The sequence below is a fragment of the Ornithodoros turicata genome, unplaced genomic scaffold (genome assembly GCF_037126465.1).
Source record: "Ornithodoros turicata isolate Travis unplaced genomic scaffold, ASM3712646v1 Chromosome23, whole genome shotgun sequence".
NCBI classification, from domain to species: Eukaryota; Metazoa; Arthropoda; class Arachnida; order Ixodida; family Argasidae; genus Ornithodoros; species Ornithodoros turicata.
Genome location: NW_026999342.1, coordinates 1,556,136 through 1,578,834, shown reverse-complemented (window position 1 = coordinate 1,578,834; position 22,699 = coordinate 1,556,136). Strand labels below are relative to the sequence as shown.

Sequence of the window (22,699 nt, the reverse complement as noted above, 5' to 3'; positions counted from 1 at the left end):
GGCCTTCATTCACGAGAAACTTGATGACAATTCGCTGTTCGATGTGCGCGCTCACCTCGTTGTCGGCCATCTTGTCCAGCATGTCTCTTCTGTTTTGCACAAACTTTGGACCACCATGTGGTGAACGTGGAGGCCTGTCGCGTGTGAAAATGATGAAAAAGAAGTAGCGTGAGCCATTTGTACACTCAGGAGACAGAAAGTCCCGGTTTGACTTGAACACCCCTCGTATTTGGGCTCTACGTGACACGAAAGCTAGAAGAATTTAATTTTTATTGTTGAAAACTGTGACATCATGTCAGCCTCTGACGGAGCACCCGGCTCTCATCTGGCAACAACTGTGCCAGATGAGAGCCTGCAGAGAGCTGAGAGGTACAGAGAGCTCTAAATTCTAACATTAGTTTGCCGTTGTTTCCTCGCGTTTCCCGGGGGGGGGGGGGGGGGGGGGGGCTCACTTTTTGCACTCCGTTAGTGGAGCCCCACGTGACACATCCTCTTACTGCTCCAACCTTTAAGAAAACACAAAGGAGGGAGAAGCCATCTCTCCCATTTTTCCCTCTTTCGATCAGTGTCACGTGACTTCTCCACCAAGTGACCCTCCCCGGATGCCGGCGTCGTTGGTAGGAGACGGGTGCCCTTTCCAGAACATAACATCATTGCAATTTGCAGGCTTATGATTACGTCACCCACTCCTCGCGTCATCGAAACTTGTGGAGGCCCAGCAGATCGTCAAAAACTGACAGAAATGCACAGCGTTTGTAAACAGGATTGACATTTTGCATATAGAATCGTTGGGATGCCTTTTCGTGGACTAAATAAAATAAGGACTGTTTTTCAGAGTCTGGAATAGCACTTTAAAAGCAGTTTTTATGTTTGCCTAAACTAGTGCCCACCATATTGGTTCTGAAACACCTTTTATGTAGGGAATGGTGACACATGTAGAGATTTCCGAGGTCTCCTCCGCTCCCTGCCTAGTATGTTCCATCTGTCGATAAGTGTTGATCAATAAATGGCTTAGGGTGCTCTCTTCTCTGCAGGTTTCTGTTAATGTCACGAACTGCTTACGGTCTTGCTGGTCTTTATGGAACGGGATAACAAGGATCGTACCACTGCCTGCTTGTGTGCTAGAGGATGTCCCGACTTGCAGTGCAAAGCCTGGCCAGTGTGACATGTTTTCCTTTACACTGTTGTCTTGATGGTGCCATCTGCTCCTCTATGTATAGCAACATCAAGGAATGCAATCCCCATACCTCCCACGACTGCATCCGGAGTTGTTCATAGGTAGTCCTGCAAAATTTGGGATGATGAAGGTCCTACTTGTGTATCGGACTGTGGTGTTCGATGCTTGGATCACCAAATGTAGAGGGGACGGCATCCCTGGACATGAGCCCTGAATGGCGATGAAGGAATGTCCCAGATGTGCTGGGGAGCTTCTCAATCCGTGGCTTCTCTTCAGGACATTGCTGATAAGACCGGCTGTCTGGCTTGTGCCATGGGGGGGGGGGGGGGGGAGGTAGCAATGGTGCATCGTCGTCGTCCACTGGCCGCCGCAGAGCAACGCCACTCACTTGTGGGCGGCGAAGCAACTAAGCCTTGTTGTTTTAAGGGGCTCAAAACCCTTCCTGTTGATGTACAGGGCCAACAAAGAGGTGTGGATGATGACCCATAGATGAGGTTCGTAGATTGGGTTCGTAGATTGAAAACAATGCTTATGTCGTGGGAAGGGAATGCAAATGTGTACAGCAAATTATTTTTACCATTGAGATGTTGTAAATATGTAAATATTTTGGAATATATGAATGTGAAGTGTTGCACATGTGCAACAAGGCCTAGTGAGCCATGACACATCTCTGATGCAGTTAGTGTGACCTGCCAGTGCATCAGGCCCTCATTCATACAGAGCCTTATTCTAACAAATCTTTGGGCCCCTTCGAGTTTGATTTAATGGGACTGTGCTGTATAATGAGGTTTAACTATGGTGCACACTGACCACTGACTTTCGTTTCTACCGTATAAAGACTCGAGGCTTCAGAATGAAGCTACACCCTGGTTCAAGACCAGCTTGGATCAGTGGAAAGTTTCAATGTTATTTTGGTGCTGGTAAATGGAGAGGGAAATCATGTGACCAGTGGGAGGAGAAAGGGGATGTGAGAGGGGCACCGGAGTGCAGAGGGTACTGTCGATGTCACACAAATTCTAACATTAGTATCTTTTGAATGGATTTTGCCATTCTGCCTTTAGCATAGCTCAGCATGACTGAAAATGCCACACTAGAGGTGAAACAGCAGTTCTTGATGCTACGCGATGAGAAAAGTCTTGTGTGAGCTGCAAGTAAAACAGAAAACACGATTGCTAAAATGGGGGGCGGGGGGGAACTGATAAGAGAGATAAACCGAAAACGATTTTCCGCACATTATTTCTTATGTAGAAATATAGGAAAACCAAAACCAAAATAAGATTGGCAGGAAGTATATCGCTATGGGAGTACATAGAAGACATATATGATGGCGAATAGCAGCAAGAAGACAAGGACAAAGGTAGAAGTAGACAGGACAACAGCAGTTGTCCTGTCTACTTCTACCTTTGTCCTTGTCTTCTTGCTGCTATTCGCCATCATGAACCTATACCAACTACCCTGGATTGTTCCTATTGAGAAAACCTATAGTTTGCAAACATAAGTCCAACATGAGCTTATTGACGCTTGCTTGCGTACTGCGGAGATTCTTTGATAAACGTTACTGCACATGCATCGAGAGTTGATCAATATTTCATAATTTCTTGCTTTCAGCAAAACTTTTGTCTCACAAGTGCATAAGGCATTGTACCTCTCTCCTTGGTGGCCCAGTTGATTGCAGACTGGATGTCCACTTGACGCTCTCCATTCAGATCTGCCTTGTTTCCAATTACCAGGAAAGAAAGCTGCACAAAAAAAAAAACATGAAACAAGAAAAAAACAGTAAGTACTATGCTGGTAGTACACACAGAACCCATGCACTCAAAAGAGACATGTTAATAAGGGTGAGACAACCACAAAAAACTGCTAGGGTCACTGCTAGGGTAAAAAAACTGCTAGGTAGGAGTTCACCTGTCATTGCTGCTTACTTCACTTCAATGCAAGTCCACAGGAGTTCTCAGAAGCGTTCATATATATACTGATCCAACAGAAAATTTATCTGAGAAGCAGCTGACTGTGTGTTCATGTGTGCTGTGGCCTTAATTACAATTTTCTGACATGCATGGAGCATGCAGTGCCACCACAGGAACAGCCATCACATTTACACTGAATTCAATATGATTCAGTGTCTCAAACAGTAGACACTTTACTGCACCAAATGCAGTGAATATTGAGAATAAGCTTGAGTCCCCATGACCTGTGCTTCAAATGCGACTTTCCACCACCGGCAGTGGTTAAAAACTCTTGTACAATCACTTTTGAACAAAAAGGTTGCAAAATAAGACATCAGCCATCTGTGCTACTTTAAATATGCACTGAGTTCTTCCACTGTTCAGAACTCATGCAATGTGTGGTGATAATGGCGCTAGCTCTTTTTAAATCAAATTGCTTGCTTTGGCGCCACTGCATCAAAACATTCATACTGACAGTACTTTTTTTAATAAAATACCCGGATGTGTAAACTAATGGCTTGGGCTATTTGCATCATGAATGTCTGGAATACCTTGCAACAGAAAGAGGATGGTTAGTAGTTAGGAGACGGCCGTACATCAGTGCAGGACGATCCCGGCCGGGGCGGCTCAGAGCCCAGCGTCAGAGTTCCTGAGAACATCTCACTGGTGGAGCTCCTGATCCTCAACGACCGACGGATAACATGTCTCGAACTGGCTCGAAAGACGAACCTTTTTGTGAAAACGTTGAACACTATCATTCATGAACACCTCCAGTTTCCGAAAGTTAGTGCCCATTGGGTCCCCAGGCAACTCTCCGTGTTTGACCGTCAGGGAAGACTGGAAATCTCCCAAGAGCTAAGGTACCGTTTCTACACTGAAGGACAGCCGTTCTTTGATCGGATCATCACGTGCGATGAAACATGGGTGCACCATTTCACTCCTGAGTCTAAACGCGCATCAAAACAGTGGAAGCATCCTGGCTCGTCAGTTTCAAAGAAGTTCCGAAGCACCCCGCCAGCGGGGAAGGTCATGGCCACGGTTTTCTGGGACAAGGCTGGCGTTGTTCATGTTGATTTTCTGCCCAGTGGTACCACCATCAATAGTGCATATTAATGCCAGGCTCTCAGGGATGTGCATAAGGCGCAGAAGCAAAAGTGGCCGGGCCTCATCACCAAAGGAGTCCTCCTCCTACAGGACAACGCACGCCCGCATACCGCGCATCTCACGACACGCACCTTACAGGAACCTGGCTGGGGGTTGCTGCCACATCCCCCTTACAGTCCAGACCTCGCCCCCAGCGATTTCCATCTCTTCGGGCCACTGAAGGCGTTCCTTGGGGGCCGCCACTTCAGCTGCGACGACGAGGACAAGAACGTGGTCCGATCATGGCTGCTACGCGCCGGTAAGGATTTCTACGCTGCTGGCATCGAAGCCCTCGTGAAACGCTGGGACAAGTGCGTTAGTGCAGCTGGAGATTACGTTGAAAAATAAAACTAATTTCTTGCCTGTAAGTTCATTTTACTTATGCAAAAAATGAAAAGTCCCGGTCTGACTTGAACACCCCTCGTGTGTATATATATATATATACGGACTGATATACTGATGGTATGAGCATGCTACAAAAGAGAGACTTCAATTCAAATGACCTTTCGAACAGTAGGAAAAAACTCCGGTCGATTTTCGTAACAGAGAAAGGATTTCGCCCTCCACATGTTAGTGTTTGTGACGAAAAGTGAAGCACAATGAATAGGTCACCTCTTTCTTTTCTTTGTGCTTGTCGATATCCTTTTTGAGCTGCTCCAACAACAAGAAGGACTCCCTGTTGTTCACTGCATACATCAACACGATGCCCTAAAGAAATGAAGCAAAACTATACATCAAACAGTTAGTTTCACGGTTTCTGTTTTCACGTAAAATCCAATTTAAGGCTTGTAAGCGCCTTGTGTATACTGAAATGTAGGCAAAACTTGCAGTCATAGACAAAATGATACTCCAATACTCTCTCAAAGTTTTGCACATTCTTTTTGAGTTTGTACCAAGGACTTCATTGCTAGAGATGATAACATCTCCCTCAGTATGGGGAGGAAGAACTGAAACAATGATAGAACAAAGTGGACAGTGCAGTATGATACATATTTATGTTATCTGTGTCAATGCAGGACAATGATAACTAAGGCCCCTGGTTTTCTGTTGCAGCAAATTCAAAATTCTGTGGCACCGACCTGTAAATTCCGCGATTTTCCGCGGCAAGCAGTCAACGGCTGCTTGAAATGGGAAACACTTTATTTTCTTGGATAATGTAGAAACAAAAAATATTTTATAAAATTACAGATTCAAAGCACTGTTGTGACTCAGCATCACATACATGATATCTTATGTTCTCCTCTGACAAAGAACTGTCACCTGAAATAATTTTATACCTGCTGAAAGATCTTACAAAGACATCAAATCAAAAACCCCCACTGCAACCGCTAAACTGCACACGGGAGGGACGCCGCCCCTTCCTCAGGCAGAGTATGCACAATAAACTTCACGTCCACCGTTGGGAAACTAGTGGAGTTCGTAGAGCTCAAGGAGACATGGGACTAGTAGAAAGAATGCCTGGATGCCTCCTTTGGCACCAATTCCATCACGGACGAGACGAAAAAGAGATCCATTTTCATTTTTTCTGTCGGTGCGCCCACTCACAGCAGACTGTGTGGTATTCTCCAGCAAGAGAAACCTTGAGAGCCTGTTGAAAGACGTTCCGTTGCAACAAGTGTGGACACATCGCAAGTGCATGCAAGAATGGCCATAAAAAGAAATCTTCAGGCCACCAATTGAATGCCTTGGAACTGGTGGAAGATGAATGTTACCAGCGCTCATCCCATCTACATCTTCTCAGTGGTCGTCTTTTCTTAGCGCTATCTTCTGTACTTCACCGTATGGCTTGGGAGCAGTTCCCTGACACAACATACGTGGTGTTGACAGACCCATAGCATTCAGGTCGAGAACACAAAATGCTGCAAAGAAAAACTATTCCCACTTGGAAAAAGACGCTCTGACAATTATTTTCAGAAATAACAAAACTGAGAGATTACCTATTAGGTAGAAATATCATCCTCAAGACTGACCATCAGCCCTTGGTTGGACTATTTGGTGAGAAGAAACCTGTACCAACCGTAGCAGCAGCACAGACTCAATGCTGTGCTTTGATGCGGGCAACCTACCAGTGCACACTGGAGCACAATGCTAGGGGATCAAATGGAAATGCGGACGTGCTCAACAGGCTACCTGCTCAGAGTAGCGTGCAGCTTGATAGAGCAAGTGACAGGGTGGTCAACGCTCTCAGCATGTTGGACCAGGGTCCAATCTCAGCTAAACAGCTTGTTGACCTCATGCTCAAAGACCCCATCATGCAAATATTGAAAACTATGATGGCAAACAACTGGCCTGCCAGATCGAATGACAAGGACCTACAAACCTTCTGGCACAGGCTGCATGAACTGTCTGTGGAAAATGACGTGATACTGTGGGGACGGCGTATTGTCATACCTCAGCAAGCAGAAATCCACGCCATGCCCCAGGGAATTAATTCAACAGAAGCCTTCATCAGAACCTTGTTTTGGTGGCCAGGGATGGACCAAGAGGTGGAACAGTTGATACACTCCTGCATGATACGCCAGCAAGTGACATCATTGCCTCCGTCTCAGGAACCGCTGGCATGGCCATCATCTACTGAACCTTGGTCCCACATATACATGGACTATGTAGGACCAATTGAAGGGAAAATGGTGCTAGCTGTCGTGGACAGCCATTCTGGTTGGATTCAAGCTATCCCAGTTCAATCCCCAGCAGCAGCTGTAACAGTTGTTCACCTTCAAACCTTGTATGCTCGTTTCGGGCTACCAACATGCATTGTGACTGACAACGGGACCACATTTACGGGAGCTCCTTTCCAAGAATTTGTCCAATAATATGGAATCCAACATACTCGTACTGCTCCCTACCATCTGCAGTCGAACGGATTAGCCAAACGAGCGGCTCACAGCATAAAGGAAGCCCTCAAAAAGTTGAAAGACAGCAACCTAGAAACCCAGCTTCAACGTTGGTTGCATCAGTACAGGAGGACACCATCTGCCACACATGGGGGTAAGGCTCCCAGAGTTGTTGCTCTGCTTTCTGCCACGTAATTGCCTGTACATAATCAAAGCTGATGTTGTCAGGCACAACGACAGCATGCAAAAAGATGTGGACTGTCACCTGGTGCCTGGGACACTTGTATATGTGCGCAGACAATGTGATCGACCGTGATGGACGCCTGGTGTCATTAGTGATTCTCTGGGAAGCGACATGGCTAGGGTACAGACTGCCCAGGGTCCTGTCACTTGTCATCTCAACCAAATATGAATTCAGACACCGAGATACAAGCACCAGTGAGTGGGACACCTTCAACAATCGATCCATCAGTTACAAATACTGTCGATGCATAAACATATCATGGAAAATAAATCTGAAAACTGACCCTGAAAATCCTGAAGCGAGGCGACAGAATGTGAAGAAGAACACAGACATCAACGTGTTGTTCTTCATCTTCTGTCGCCTCGCTTCAAGATATATACCAACCGGCCCCATACATCCTGTGATCCTGAAAAAGTTGGTCCCGGAAAAAAATGGTCCCTGGTTCTGTGAGCAGAAATAATGGTCCCGCAGGGTTCTGTGCTGCCAAAAATACAGGAGTGTGGTTGTGAAGAGTCAAGGAAATGGATCATACTCGATCAAGTATTATCATTCACCCTATTGATTTGTTGAAATCAGGAGACATACCTCTTTTCATTAACATTGATGTTAACTGATAATAAGAGGTGCACGTCATTCATAAAAGCCGTATCATTCGCTTCCTCGGTAGTATCGAGTGGATTTCCGTCTGTTCCTTCTGTTCCACTCTCTCTCTTTATTCAGTGGAGTACAGACAACGCAACAAGGTTATGAGACTGGTTCACTAAGAGAGAGAGAGCCGACACTACATCACGAAGCAGGGGCGTCGTGCAAATGCTGGTAGCCAATCACAGGAGCCTTCCACGGATGAGTGGGCAGTCCCAATTGTAGGAGTTAAGCTGTCACGGACTATAGTTCCCAAGTCAACCTCGGTCTGGATGCTAGTATTTCCCAATTGCTGGTCAGACAGTTACCCTCTCATACCAATGAACCGTATCTTCAACAGAAGCGGAAGGGCAATGAAACAATGAAGGAAAGTGCATAATTGTCCACAAGACGTCTACACAGAAAAGACGCAGGGGACAATTGTCACACCCATGTCTGACCAACAATAGAAAAGTACTGGCATGCAGGTCCGGTGCAGCGAATGATATTGCTTTTATGTTCCTCAACGAATGCCGTGCATATTTTATTGCCCATTAAGATATAAAAAAGACTATGTCTCCCAATTTCAACAAATCGGGAGAGCGAATGGTAACACTCTGTCTGCTGTGACATGTCTCATCGGCTATCCACAACCATGTTCTGGTATTCGTGGGCACGCAGGAGCCTGGGGGTTGATTTCTTCAGCCCATGCAACCAGGAACCATTTTTTGCTACACCCATCTAGTTGGCATGCAGCAGAAGCAATCACTCTTACGTACGTCCAAAATAGCCCTTGGGACATCAGTGTCGTCTCAACCATGTTTTCTTTTTTTGCAGAAGCAGAAAGTGCCTGTGGGACTTACCACATACCGTTCGTGTTACACAATATGAAAACCGTTTCAAGACACAAGAACACTGACCCAACTTCGTCCTGATTACTTTTCACTGTTGTTTCGTGTAACTGTTGCTTTGTGTGTAGCCTTGCTTCCTTTATCACTACAAGCATCTTGAAAAACAGCGTTTCTGTTTGTGTTTTTTTCCATCTAATACCATCATCAGCGATGTTGACTTGTCGGCTAATTTTATGACGTTTAAGAGGTCTGTTGTTGCCCATTACGCATTTACGGGATTATGCTAGATTGGCAGTGTGATATATATATATATATACCGGTATATGTGTGATATATTCTCTTATACTGTGATATTCTTATATTTTGTGCATCATCACAAGGGCTGGCAGCTGTTATGAGCACTTAAAAATAAAGTCAAAGTCAAAGTCAAAATCATAGCGACAAGTGAACTTTGTAATGGAGTAAGGCAAATGCAACATGGCAGAAAACGTTATGCTGACTTCGCGAATTTCAGAGTTCCGAAAAGAAAATTTCTTTCGATTAAATTCAATCACACATTTGACGTAGCGTGCTTTCTCTAAAAAAATGAGAAGAAAATTGCAGATAACAAGTTCTGAACATGAACGTACATGGTCGACACCACGTGATCAACACGAACACACCACGATCAACGATGGTCATAATAGCCATCCCACCTGCAGTGCAGCATCCGCCCAGTTACACTTTATAATATGATCCAGTTCTGGTTTGATACAGCGCTACCTCCCGGGAACCTCTGAAGCTATCACGCTTCCAAACCGACTCTGCAGATGGCGCTGGCAACACTTTCAAGTGAAAGTCCCTGAATACTGAAAGTAGTGACAACTTCTCCTTCCCTCCCCCCACACACTAACTTCAATCCCCTCGCCTTGACAGCGGCGCTACCTGGACTGCTGCACCATAGCAGGCGACAGCCGTGTTATAGCCATGTTCAGGCAAGCAGAATGTTACTGCTTGCTTTGTTTGTGCATTCTGGATATGTCTCCGTCGAATGTCCTCTCGAAATTTAGTCCCGCTATGAAAACTTAGTTGTCAAGGGAAAAATAATTGAACTTTTACAATAATGCTGCAAACAAACACATGAAATAAACGCCCATGTGTTTGTGGCAATGAGCAGACACATTGGAGTGAGGCATCACACGCGTTGTAGATGAAGACCGCTGGGCGGATTATTAGTTATCAGTTTTTACAAACTCCTCATCAAAGAATCTGTATGAAAGGATGCTCTTATACTTGTTTGCTTGTTCTATTTTGCTCCTCAGTTGCTTGTCGTTTCAGAAAGGATATGCTGTGGAAAAAAGACACGTCTCTTTCCCATAGTAGAGACAGATCTATGGCATAAGAATAGATGTAGGAGTAGCTGTCGTAGGGTATCGCTTAAATAATTAGGCTGGGTATTTTTAAAACTCTGATAAGCCATACTTTGGTTTAATTCGAACAATCTTGAAATTTTGTACAGCCTGCCATGTTTTTAACGCACTGAAAAGCAGCTCGTTTCAAACAGCACCCTTGCTTGGTTCAAACAAGTTGGTTCAACTTGGTTCAATAAAGTGAAGTTGTTGGGGACAAAAAAGTAACTGTCAAAACGGCATCACACGTCAACAGGAATTTCAACAAACAACACTGTTCTGTGAGGTACGTTGATTTAGGAACAGGAGAACGATATACTGTACGGTCAAATACTCCACACTATTTTACATTCTCAAGAATGCATGCAATGTTCACTGACCACATAAGCGTGACCCATCAATGAAATGGTCCTGAACACAAACAAAAATTCACTACAGCGGACGCAAAATGTGGCACGCGGTGACGATGAAAGCTTTGCACAGCGACAGCATGGGTAATCCACGATGAAAGCAATAAATGTGTGTGCTTGAGAAAACTGAAACGACTGTGAAGCCTTTCTTTCTCAAAGCTGAGATGGTGGGGTTCCCTGATAAATGCCCTCGCAATGAAAGGCAACGCAAGAAGTTCTTGCCTTCGCCATATCGGGTATGGCACCCGAACGCACAGCAACTATAATTTTTGCATAGAACACTGACAGGGAGACTCAGTAAGAAGCACAGTTGTATAGTTTGCCACTGGCACTCCCAACGTCTTCCTGATTTGTGCAACTGGAATGGCAGCTCCGGAAGAGGCTCTGGAAGAGGCTCCGCACCACGTGATAGCAAAAGGCCATTGAAAGAGACAAGACGCCAAGCCATAGACCGCATAAGAGGGGAGGAAAGCAGCGATTCTCAAAGGTTCGCGCTACTTTTACGAAGTATTGGGGCTTTATTTCAGGTCAGTGTTGTTCATAGAAAGGGTTTGGCCGTTGGGAGGCACCTAACTCGAAGCGCGTCATGCGACGTCACGGCTGAACAACCTCCCTCACCGTGCTCTACTGTTGTCCCGTCGTCAGCTGGTCGCAGATGCCATACTGATGCTAATGACACGTGCGTACTTTGTCCTTCGAAAGCCGTTTGCCCTTCAACTCTTTCAGTTTGGCAACAAAGCCCCCTTATCACAGGCGGCTGTGGGTCATAGGCCGATTATTGCTGTAGATCACATTCAGGGCGACCACAAAGCTGTCGACTAGCTGGTGGACAGCATCAAAATGGCGCGCACCAGATGGCTGATAAGCGGATTCTGCTTGGATTCAGGCTTTATGGGTGGTGCAACGATAGCTCTGGCATCAGACCAGGCTCCACCCATGAGGTGGCAAAAGATCAGAGAATGGCCAAACTCTCCCTATAAATGGCTCTGTTTCAGGTTAGCCTTTCATGGGCGTCTTGAAAGCTTAGCAAATTGAGTTTTAATGTTCTTATTGCACTACAACTTTAGGATTGGTTAAACACATTGTACTGTACGCATCCAGGATACAGCTTGCCTTTCGCCGGATCTTAAGAGAGTTGGAAATGACGAAACCCCAGAAGTGCATTTTCTCATTGCCAAACAAAAGCCTGTGTAAATTATAAATACTGTATACCAAAAATATTGCGGCGTACATGCCTTCTCATATTATAAAACTGCACAATGCCAAAAAAAAAAGAAAGCTGTGATATCTTAATTTGTTTCCACCAAATCTTGCTATACAAAACAGCAATTACTGAGGATATCGTCACGTTCTTCAATTTATAAAATTGTCTGCCGTATGCCCTACCACAAAATGGAGAACATGTGAGCTTACCCAAGGATATCGGCTTTCTAACTGTATCGGCATCTTTAGGAACGGGCTTACACGAGCGGTGGAATCTTGTTACGGAGACACACGTTTTCAGGGGAGGAGTGGGAATGCAGCCTTAAACTTTGCAAATTAGCGCATACTTTTAAATGCATCTGATGGAAAATTGCACTGGCAAAACATTGTAACTTTATACCACATGTAAAGCCCAGATTTTTATGAGAACCTGCAAAAATACATAAAATTCAGGACGTACTGCAGAACCCGATGTTTGGTTCAGAGCTTCATAGAACTATGATACTTTACTGAGGAATGCAGCACTGATGCCAGAGATGGATGGATCTATGGCACGTAGCAACTTTTTCGGTGCCACCCAACTGAAAGAATAACAAATGTGTGCACTAGACACCACCGTGTGTTCCACAGTTGACAGGTTGAGCTCGCGTCCTGTTTTGGCTACTTTTGTTCTGCTACCACTCATGATGCTGCAAAACCTTACTGTTTGTTGATTGGAAGTGCTGTGGAAAGAGAAGGTGACCCACTCATCTGCCACCCAAGAAGTTAATCTTGTCCTTGAAAGGGCTACAGATGTATGGCTAACACGTCAGCCTGTTTGCTGGATGTTGAAGGCCTCCCTAATCTCCCTGGTCCATTGTTCTGTTCCAGTATGGTGGCATCACTAAACTGCACATTGCACCAGTCCATACGGCGCTTCAGGGTAAGACTGGACGTTCAGATAACGACCAGTTTGAATGTCAGTCTTCATGAACACTATAGGTCGCTTAATGGCTCCGTCCAGCTTCACCTTAAGCACTATGTTGAGTAGTGTGAGTGCAATGTGCAGTTCAATGACACTCCATCATGTGAAAAAGCCTGAGTCTAGGCACAACTTGAGGGACCCTTCCTGTCCCTCCTGTCGTCCCTGAGGGACACATCCTGTACATGCGCGGCATGATGCACATTGCTGCATTTTTCAATACTGATTTACTGAATTGTAGCTCACAGCAGCTACTACAAATGTTCCACTTACAACACTCATCTTCATGTTCTTTGGACACAGGTGTGCCACGAGTCCGCTTCGTAACTCGCGCTATTTTTTCACCGAAACTGCTCCGTTGTGTGGCACCCGCAGCATGGACTAAAAGCCCCCCGACGTAAACCCGATCCACGAGCTGAAGCAAGCCGAAGCGATGTTCACTGCTCACCCAGGTGAAAAAACAAAGTGGAATCCCAGGGGGGATATAGTGGAACCACTTGGCCAGCAAAGTAGTTTAAAGTGGAACCAGTTGGTCAGCAAAGTGGTTTGAAATAGAACCATTTTCTTGCCAACTTGTGTCCACTCCGAAGCCAGAATGGGTTTGGTCAGAGCCTTGTGTGTTAAACTGGAACCACTTTGAAAGTCAGGATGGGTTAGACAGGCTCCACTTGAGGTATCACAAGAGGAACTGAACAGCAAAAGGTAGGCAATCCAATCCAATCCATGTCTTTGTATCATTTGAACGATTTCAATGTTGCGTCGGTTGGATGGTGGGAGCAATGCAATGGCGCTACTGAACCTGCCCAGTATCGTATTCCAAGTTCTGCATGCTTTAGGCGCATAGGAGGTGAAACTCAATGCCTCTTCTCGTCACGAAACCACCATCGCCGCTGATATCACCCGATTGCAACTTGCAACAGAACAGGGGTTCCACCAGTGTGCTTGCTCGGATGGCTTGGATGGAGAACAAAGGAGGATGTGATTTTGCGTCGTAAGCTGCTTCTGCTAATTTCAGTCTCGATTTTGTTGCGAACCAACTTACAGTTCGAACATGACTAATATGTGATTGAACACCCCATTTCAGACTTTGCTTTCTTCATGCTGCCATTCAATTGGATCTCGAAATGTCCCGAGATTCATCGTACCTGATCACCTTAAGAAATTCTGACTGCAGCTAGTCATATTGTCTGTCCATTGTGCGATACATACCTTATGACATTGAAACATGCGTACATGTTAAACACATCCCGACCGTGTGCACGAAACGTTTTCCATTATAGTGTCAGCCTGGATGCCACTTTCAAGGTATGTATTTTCGCAATAAAATAGTGTGTTGCTCTGTGCCTCATTGTGTGTGTTTTATGCTCATTGCGAATATGTGAAACTTTCAATTTGGACTTCGTTGGCGGCACAGTTCCCTTGGGGGTGGGGGAAGGAATCTTGAATCATGCTTTTCTTTTTGTAGTCGAAGCAAGAAAGAGTCCAGTATAATTCTGATTGTAGCTTCGTAATGGAATCAAAGCTTTGAATTATGACAACAAGTGTGAAATTAATATAGTGGCTAACATAATTTGAAGTGAACTTGTTTTTGCACTTTAGTGCCCCTTGAATTTCCATGATTTATCCGCAGAGAAATGGGCCAAGTGGCAGCACTGACATACAGTTTTGGTGCATAATACGTCCTCTAACATCTACTTTAGCTTCCAGACACAGTTTTTATTTGTTTTATCTCCATTACAAACCCCAAAGTTTATCTGGCGAGTCCTGTACAATAAAACTTGAGTTACTAGTTTGAGCTGCTGTGTGCTGTCCATCTTCATTTTGTGTGCTCATTTTCAACATGAACATGAAACCAGTAATACTGCAGCAGTGCACCCCATAAAATTAAAGTATTGATAGAATCCGATAGAACTTACATCTGCATGGGACAGGTAGGCTTTGGACACTTCTGGACATGAAGAATCCTAGAAAGCACAGAGATCACTGCCATTTTGTTCCTATGACAACAGACAGAACTTCATTGAAATTCACAAGCAAACACACAGCCTTCACTCACCACACCAGCCGAGTCATAAAACTGTACCCGTTCCTTCCCTCCACGGTCATTGTCAATTTGTGCACAGTAGATGTCTTCAACAGTAGGAAAAATTTCCTGCAATTCATCATGATACAGGATAATATTCCGATATATAGCTACAGCAATGGATGTGTGCATGCCATATTGCAATGCTGTTAATAAAGCCACAGAGTTGTTAAACATCATTTATGCCACATACATCATCCCTGAATGCAAAAAGGCACCATAGCATTCCTTTTCTGACAATGTTTTGGACACCACCACTGGCACCGTCAGGTAATTCGGGCTACACCATCAAGCAATAGGATTTTCGTGCGCATTTGAGCTCAAAGTTGATTGATATTTCGGAGCACGCACCTGCCAAACAATGCAAAGCCACAGCACGCAGCATATTTCAAATCACGCTGATTCCACTGCTGGTTGTGCCGAAGCAGCGCGCAGCAGAAGCCTGTGCAAAGTCAGAAGAGGAACCTGCATGCGAATGCTCGACTACTTGGTTTCAAAGGTGTAATGCCAGTGAATTTAAGGTCACTGACAATATAAGCAAGTATGAAATGTATAACCTCAGTGAAGAAGATTTGACTGCCATGCTGAATGCACGTAGATTCAAACGCGACATGAGCTGATGGCTCATGGCTGTGCAAGTGAAGTACACCTAAGTCTGTGAACGTAAAACAGAGTCCAACAGAACACCAATCTGATATTATTAGCTGAACCAGAACTGAGCTGTAACCTGTTCAAATAATGGTTCACAAATAACAGTTTTGCTTTGTGGGCAAAAAAATTGTGGAATTATATAACCTTCTTCTATCAAAGCGCACATATTTATGTAGATTGTTGCATTCAGATGTTTGTGTTTTTGAAGTTGAGTAGCTATTTCAAGTCCTGGGGAGTAGGTATCAGGGCCAGTAGACTAAAACATGATTTGCAATCTACGGAACCAGAAGCTGCAGTACACTCCCCAGTTCATCCTTTCCTTTTTCTTTGTGTGCGTTTTACAACAAGATGAAAAATACACACAGAGGGTATCTCAACTAACGTCTCAAAGTTATTTTTTACCCGCAAAACGTGGGGCCAGCGGTAGGCCAACAACTGCAATCTCACGAGCACCGCCTCTGTAACTACTCACAAACATTCAGAGTGTTACAAAAAGCCATAAGCCCTGACGTTTTCAACAAAGCAAGATTGAACAATATCATTGTAAGTGATCATTGGCTCAGAACATATGAAGAACGTAGTCTACTTTGCTATCCACGCTCTCTTAATTCACAGGTGATGGTGGCGCTGATTTTAAGCAGATGGTGGTGGTCTTTGCCCTTGATTGTTGATTAGCAGAACACCACCATTTAGTACGCGCAAGATCAATCACTACGTAGGTGAAAGTTACACGTTTGCAATTTGCTACAAAAGCAGGGTGTGTTTTTCACTTACAATTAAAGTACAGGCCATTTTCTTCCCCTTTACCTAATTCTTATAATAAAGCTATGAGAGCTACCTATAGTCGTGTTCAACTTAAAAAGAAAAAGCAATATAGTGTGTCAACTCTAAATATATTACTGTGCCGCAGATAGGATGGCTGGACATAGTGAGGTCATGCTGCCTCCTTGCGCCAGATAATGTAATCCATCATACTCACTCCGCTTCCGTATTGGCTGTTAAGACTAACCGCATGACGCTAAGCTGCTGCAGAAAGTGTGCTCCCCCACTGCATGGTAGCGCTGCAGTATTTCTTCTGGCGCACTATTGCATCTCCTTATCTCCAATGCCGTATGCTGCTGACGGACTATACTGCTTTTCCTTGAACACGACTATAGATGCGGTTCCCACAGGTGGGTTATGCGGCCAGGCGGACATTTTGTGGCACATATAGGATGTAAAAACTGGTTCACTAATTAGTTAATTACCTGATTAATTAAATGTTTTTGGAATGCGAGATTGCAGAATTGGTGCAAGCCATTATTTAAAGCTATCCCCTTTTCTAAACATCTTGAGACGAGAATGGACTTTGAGATATAAATCGCGAAATTTTGCTATGCAAATGAGCTGAAACTGAAACCACACACTTCTCAAGCGCAAAAAGAGGGAAAGGGCATTCACATTGGAGGGCCATGTGCTTTATAGAGATCGAGCTGACTGGAATAAATGCTGTTCTGTTTGCCAGATAGACTGCATTCCGGCCCATATAATCCGAAGCGATCTCATTTATGCGTAGTCCTGGTTCCCACTCATTTGACCTGAAGAAATGCAGCCTTCTGCACGAACGTCTTGTCTCATTATAATTCAACTGTCTTCTTTCAGTTGTGGATCTCCAGCGCCGGATATTTGCACAATGCTCTTCTATGTACTATGATGTCATTTGCATACCAAAGTTTGGCAACTCATATCTCAAAGTATGTGCTCGTTTCAGAATAAGTATCTAAACAAGATGGTGGATTTAAGTAATGACTGGCTCAAATTCTGCTGTCTCGCATGTTAACTCGCACAAGTTAAAGGGGCACAAACGAGGTCGATGAACATTCTCCAATTATTATGCTCAATGAAAGAACGTAGCTCACGATATCCAAATATGAAATTCTTTTGCTTCTAACGAGCGTCTTTAACACGAAACAATGCCATTCAAAGAGCATAATCCGCATGAGTCTCTCCTTATCCTTGGATCAGGGTCGCATCACCATGTTCCAACGTATAGCAACACTGAATTCTAAGCGCTGAAGGTGAGGGAGATTTCGTTCTCCTAGCCAATGACGGACCCCACTGAGACAAGCTGCAGCTTGCAAGGGAACCGGCTGTGGGAACATAGCGGTGACCTCGCGGAGCAATACAGCACGAAAAACGTAGTGCGCATGTGAAGTAGAATGTTGAGGGCTTTTAGTACGGTTTGAATTGGCTATCTTGAATTGGACAAGTGGGAATATGTTTAGAACTGACCTCATTTCTCGATATTACAACAAAATTAATGTACAGTCGAGCCTGTTTATAACGATATTGACGGGAACATGAAATCTGATTGTTATATCAGGGTATTGTTAAAAACGAGCTTTCGAGAAATTGCCGCTCGGGTTCACGTAAACGAAGTAGATCGCCACAAGTAGAACGCCGCTGAACATGCGCGCTTGTTGGAAGCGCAGAAGCATTTAATCTAGCTCTAAATTGACACAGCTGTATGTCGAAAGCTTTTGATAACTTAACAGCCGATATTGTGTGTGGCGCCGCACCTTTTGAGATCGACGACCTCGTCCATCGTTCGTCATCCGATGCCATAAGACATCACCGTTCTCATGATCAGGACTGCGTGGTCCATCAGAATGCGCATCCGCCACCGGTAATCCGTCAATGCGTGTTCGGGTGGCCACACGCAACTGTCTGCCAATACACGTTTTCGAAGCCGTGGTACTTCACAAAGTGGTTTTGCACCAGTACAAAACCCGTAGGGTGCATGCAACTTCGGATCGAGCCACGCGTCTTTCCTCGTCTCTTTCCAAGTGTCTCGCAGCCGCGGACGCCATCGTTAGCAAGCACGCATCAAAACAAGAAAAAAGCTTGAAGACGAGAGAATGATGTGGAGAGGGAACAACGTTCTCTACTTCGCGCGAGCCCCTTCCGTCCTTTCGAAGTCGCGTGCCTTGCAGCGCACGCATCTAATCCCCGGCAGTCATGCGCGGATAAACGCACTGCGTTCTCACTTTAGCGGGCATGGAGGCGAAGACTCTTGAAAATGCCAATGTAATTTGTTTTCAGAGAAATGGTGCAATCTTGCTTTCTAATTTTCACGCATTTTACCGGCCGCCAGGAGAATTCCGATCGCTATATGCGAGCAAGCGCTTTCACGGCTATCATTATATCGATGTTTTGTTTACACGTAGTTCAATGGGAGAGCTGACGGGAACCAGCAGTTCGATTGCAATATCAGAGTTATCGTTCTATCGAAGATCGCAATAAACGGGCTCGACTGAATAAGGTTCCCGCATTCTAAATGTGTGATGATGTGCAACGTCAAAATAACGTGTCGCTATTGTCGCCTGGTCATTGCAGGGCGGGGCATGAGGGCAAAAGAGTGCAGTGAATATTCAGTCGGTATGGAGACATTATTTACTTTTTTGCGACAACAAAAAAGTTTTTTGAAAATGTTCATGATCGGCAACGTATCACAACGCATTTAAACAAAACGTGCGCCTCGTACACCTGTTTATTGCCCCTTTAATTAATGAATTTGAGGTGATTAGTCATCCAATAGTTACATGTTCTTTCCCAGAGGATGTGTGCCTGGCCGTGTAACGCACCAGCAAAAACGGCATCAGTGCTGCTCTCACCGCTTTTTCTTTTCTTTTTTTCTTACCTGCAAAGGACAAATAATAAATAAATAAAGATAGGGCCCCTGTTCTCAACTTCGCAGAAGAAACTCTTTCTCTTTGACAGCTAACTCATCGTGGTAGGAGGAGATCTGATTTGATAGTGCAGGTTCCTCGTCCTCTGTGTTAAACAATCCCGAAAATCTGCCATGAGCTCCTGTCTCAGTCTACTATAGAAAATGATATATCACAACAAAAATGTTGTAGCACAATACATGTATTGTAGTTAAAATCATGTACAGCGGCATTCTGCTGGAAGAAACTTCACATTATTGAACCGGTTCATTCACCACATGGGTGGCGTCAGCAACCGTGTCAACAATGTCCACAGGTGTGTCAAATATACATAAAACTGCATTGAGAGTCTTTGGTTATGTAAAAAAAAAGCTGGCAAACTGACACACACTGAACTATTACACAGCTGAGCTGTGCGAAAAAGTGGGCTGGCCAAAGCACATTATTACCATCAGCATGGTTCCCACACAATTTTGGTCTTTCAAGGGCTTTTTTAGGTTAAGAGGATATTTTACCTAGAATGTAAACCATATTTTATGACCTGGAATTGAAAATTTCACAAAAATATTTATGAGCTACAGTTATTGCACAACAGAATACAATGTGACTGTGTCAATACAGTGCAACTTCTAATTATATATCTCGGAATTCGAACCAATGCTCAGGTCCCATCAGACTTATGTCCTTCAATGAGGGAAAACACACAGTTATTTTAACATATGAACCCGCACAACAGATTATTCTAACAAGATTGCCCGGCCGTGCCAGATTACTCGCTATGCATTGACTCAACAAGCCTCTGCTGTACCGCGTGCTGTTGGCATGTCACAAACACATTTATTTATCGAGTACTAAGTCTACTTATTATAGTTACCTGATGAAGAGCAGATTCTGCATGAAAGCCTGTCATTAAAAGTAGATGTTTCTAACCATTTGAACATTGTTTTGGCAATTATTCTAAGACCATTACATTAGTACCATTTTTCATAAAAGCAGTATTGTGCCAAAGAAAAGGGGAGCGAGGAACCACCGTAATGGTGTGTGAAAATGGATCAGCACGGAACTATGCCACTTACTTGTGGTCGGCAAAGCAAGTAAGCCTCTTTGATTTAAGGTGATCAAGACCCTTCCTGATGAATACAGAGCCAACAAAAAAGCGTCCATGACGGACCCTATTTTCCCGATTTAGGTTGGTGATATTTGCGTTCAAGAGGTTTGCAATTGAGTTGGGTTCAACAACACCGCAAGTAGTGTTGATAGAGTTCCGGCTGAAGAAATGAATCCAAGCGCATATTTTCTGACCTGAGATGTTTTGACACTTGACTGCAAATAAATACTTTGCAAAGAATGAGCCTCTTATGTTTCTGCCATCGCATGACTGCAGACGTAAGGCAAGGCCTGACAATTAATGATGCATCACTGATGCAGCTAGTATGGCCGTTTAGTTCCTACTCTACTTTATTCGAACAAATCTTCGATCCCCTTCGAGTTCAAATTGACGAAATCGCACTACAGTGATCAGTTCACAGATGTGATTCAGGATTCGTGAATTTAGGGATCACAGGATAGAAATGAAGTCTAATGAATACAATGGAGGGCACATTTCATTTCTTGCACTTTTGGTATCTACTACTGACTTCTATCGCAATGACTCCCTAACTCCAAACTATAGTTGTGTCCATAAAGCAGCGACGACAACTGAAGAATGGGACAGATGATGCACACAAGCATGAGTTGTGCTTTCAACCCAAGTTTAGTTAACAAATCACAAGAGGAACGGTACAGTTCGTTGTTTAAATGCAGGCCGGTTAGTCGAATCTCATGCCTTGATGGATGATATCTTGTTGTTTCTTTGTCAAGGCTACAGTGGGGGAGCTGATAAAGCTATCTCCCGCTATCTTGATCCTCCAAGTTTCCACGACTTGCCCAACGTGAACATCTTTGTATGCATTTAAATATGACGTTGAGGGCACGGAATTTTGGTTGACACCCACATACCATGACATGGCCATCCTTTTTGGGCCCCTGCGCTCCCTGAGCCTTTCATTTAGGCAACTCCCAGTTTCTCCTATGTATTTCTTGCAGCACGAGAGTATATCACTCCCCCAAACACATTCCACGTGCTTGTCTACGTCTTCAGTTGTCATGAACTGCTTTATGGATATGTACCAACTGTCACTGGTGTTTCTTAATTTATAGCTGTGTCTCCAATCCTCTATTATCTTCTTGCTAGCAACAGGAGAGAGTCACGTGGTAGAGTGATATGTAGCATATTTGTCCCCCTTTCATCCCCCTCACTGAGCCCCTCTGAAACATGTTTCTCGTGTGTCCGAATCGCCAGGATTTGCATTGCTGCTCCGTGAGAAAAAGACATAAAATCGAAGGTTTTCCAGGAAATTTCCTGGGTTTTCCCAACCTCCAAAATACCATTTTCCAATTCTGGGTATTTAATGATTTCAAGGACCAGAGGAAACCATTTGCCAGCGGTTTCTCCTGACAGGGACTGTGCTAGTTGGTGTTATGATCACATCCCTGTGTGCCTCAATGAAGTTACACTACCACAAATTTGCTATAAGGGCTCTTGTGTTTCATCTCTGCTAAGCAGAGGTACATTCACAGCTTTTCAAGTCTTTCTAGCTGTTTACATTAGACCTTTGCAAAAAAGAACAGGATGTGTTTTCGGTCCTGAGTAAAAACTCAAGCCAATTGTACTGCTCCTAGTAAAAAAAAATTGTTCAGCGACTATGATCCATATGATAGAAATATGAAAGTTGTAAACTGACAAAACAAGGTGATAAGACAAGCACATATCTATATAACTACATATATGCACACTGTACCCTATGCAATGTTCCACACAACACTACCATTGTGCACTTTGAGACTCAATGGGGCATGCATATTCAGGTTGTATTGCTGTTGGCATGCTTTAACACTGGCTTCTTGTATTGCAGATACATTTTAGAAGCAGTAAAACCTCTTTAGCAATCAATCCGGATATTTTCAGATAATGTACATAACCACAGACATCAACAATTTCTTTTGCAAGCACGCACCAACAGTGTCAAAGAGTGCTTAGGCTAGATATTAACAACGGACTGCACACTTATAACTGAGCACTTTTGTCAAAGTAGATCAGTATTCTTCATCACGATACTACTTACCCTTGCTGGACTAAGTCCATAAATGAGCTGTTCCAAAGTAGCAGTCTTGCCACATCCTTTGTGTCCCACAACCATTATTTTGCTCGTCTTCCCAGATGATGATTTCAACATCTATGAAAGATTGTAAGCAACAAAGTAAAATAGTAGCGAATGTACTGACACATATCACATTCACATCCCCCGTTACAGCTTTGAGAAACTTTTTAGCTGAAGTGGAATGGAGATAGCACTTCCATAACACTTTTGTGGTTCCCTTGTTGTGCAATGAGCCTATACATGTGATCGCTGCTACTAAATAAGCTCTGCTAAAAATATT

At 44.1% G+C, this 22,699-nt stretch overlaps 1 protein-coding gene across 4 annotated transcripts in view; it reads right to left on the bottom strand.

Annotated features, from left to right (window-relative positions):
• LOC135373345 (NF-kappa-B inhibitor-interacting Ras-like protein 1) overlaps positions 1-22,699 on the bottom strand; it is a 42,693-nt gene that overhangs the window by 15,583 nt on the left and 4,411 nt on the right. For 3 of the 4 annotated variants that reach the window (XM_064606561.1, XM_064606563.1, XM_064606560.1), the window contains exons 2-6: positions 22,384-22,494; positions 14,835-14,930; positions 14,695-14,742; positions 4,879-4,974; positions 2,823-2,916 (exon numbers count right to left, since the gene is read on the bottom strand). In XM_064606561.1, the coding sequence (XP_064462631.1) occupies positions 2,823-2,916; positions 4,879-4,974; positions 14,695-14,742; positions 14,835-14,930; positions 22,384-22,494 (445 nt within the window). Of the gene's footprint in view, positions 1-2,822; positions 2,917-4,878; positions 4,975-14,694; positions 14,743-14,834; positions 14,931-19,093; positions 19,192-22,383; positions 22,495-22,699 lie in introns of all 4 variants that reach the window. The other variant, XM_064606564.1, reaches the window with a different exon arrangement.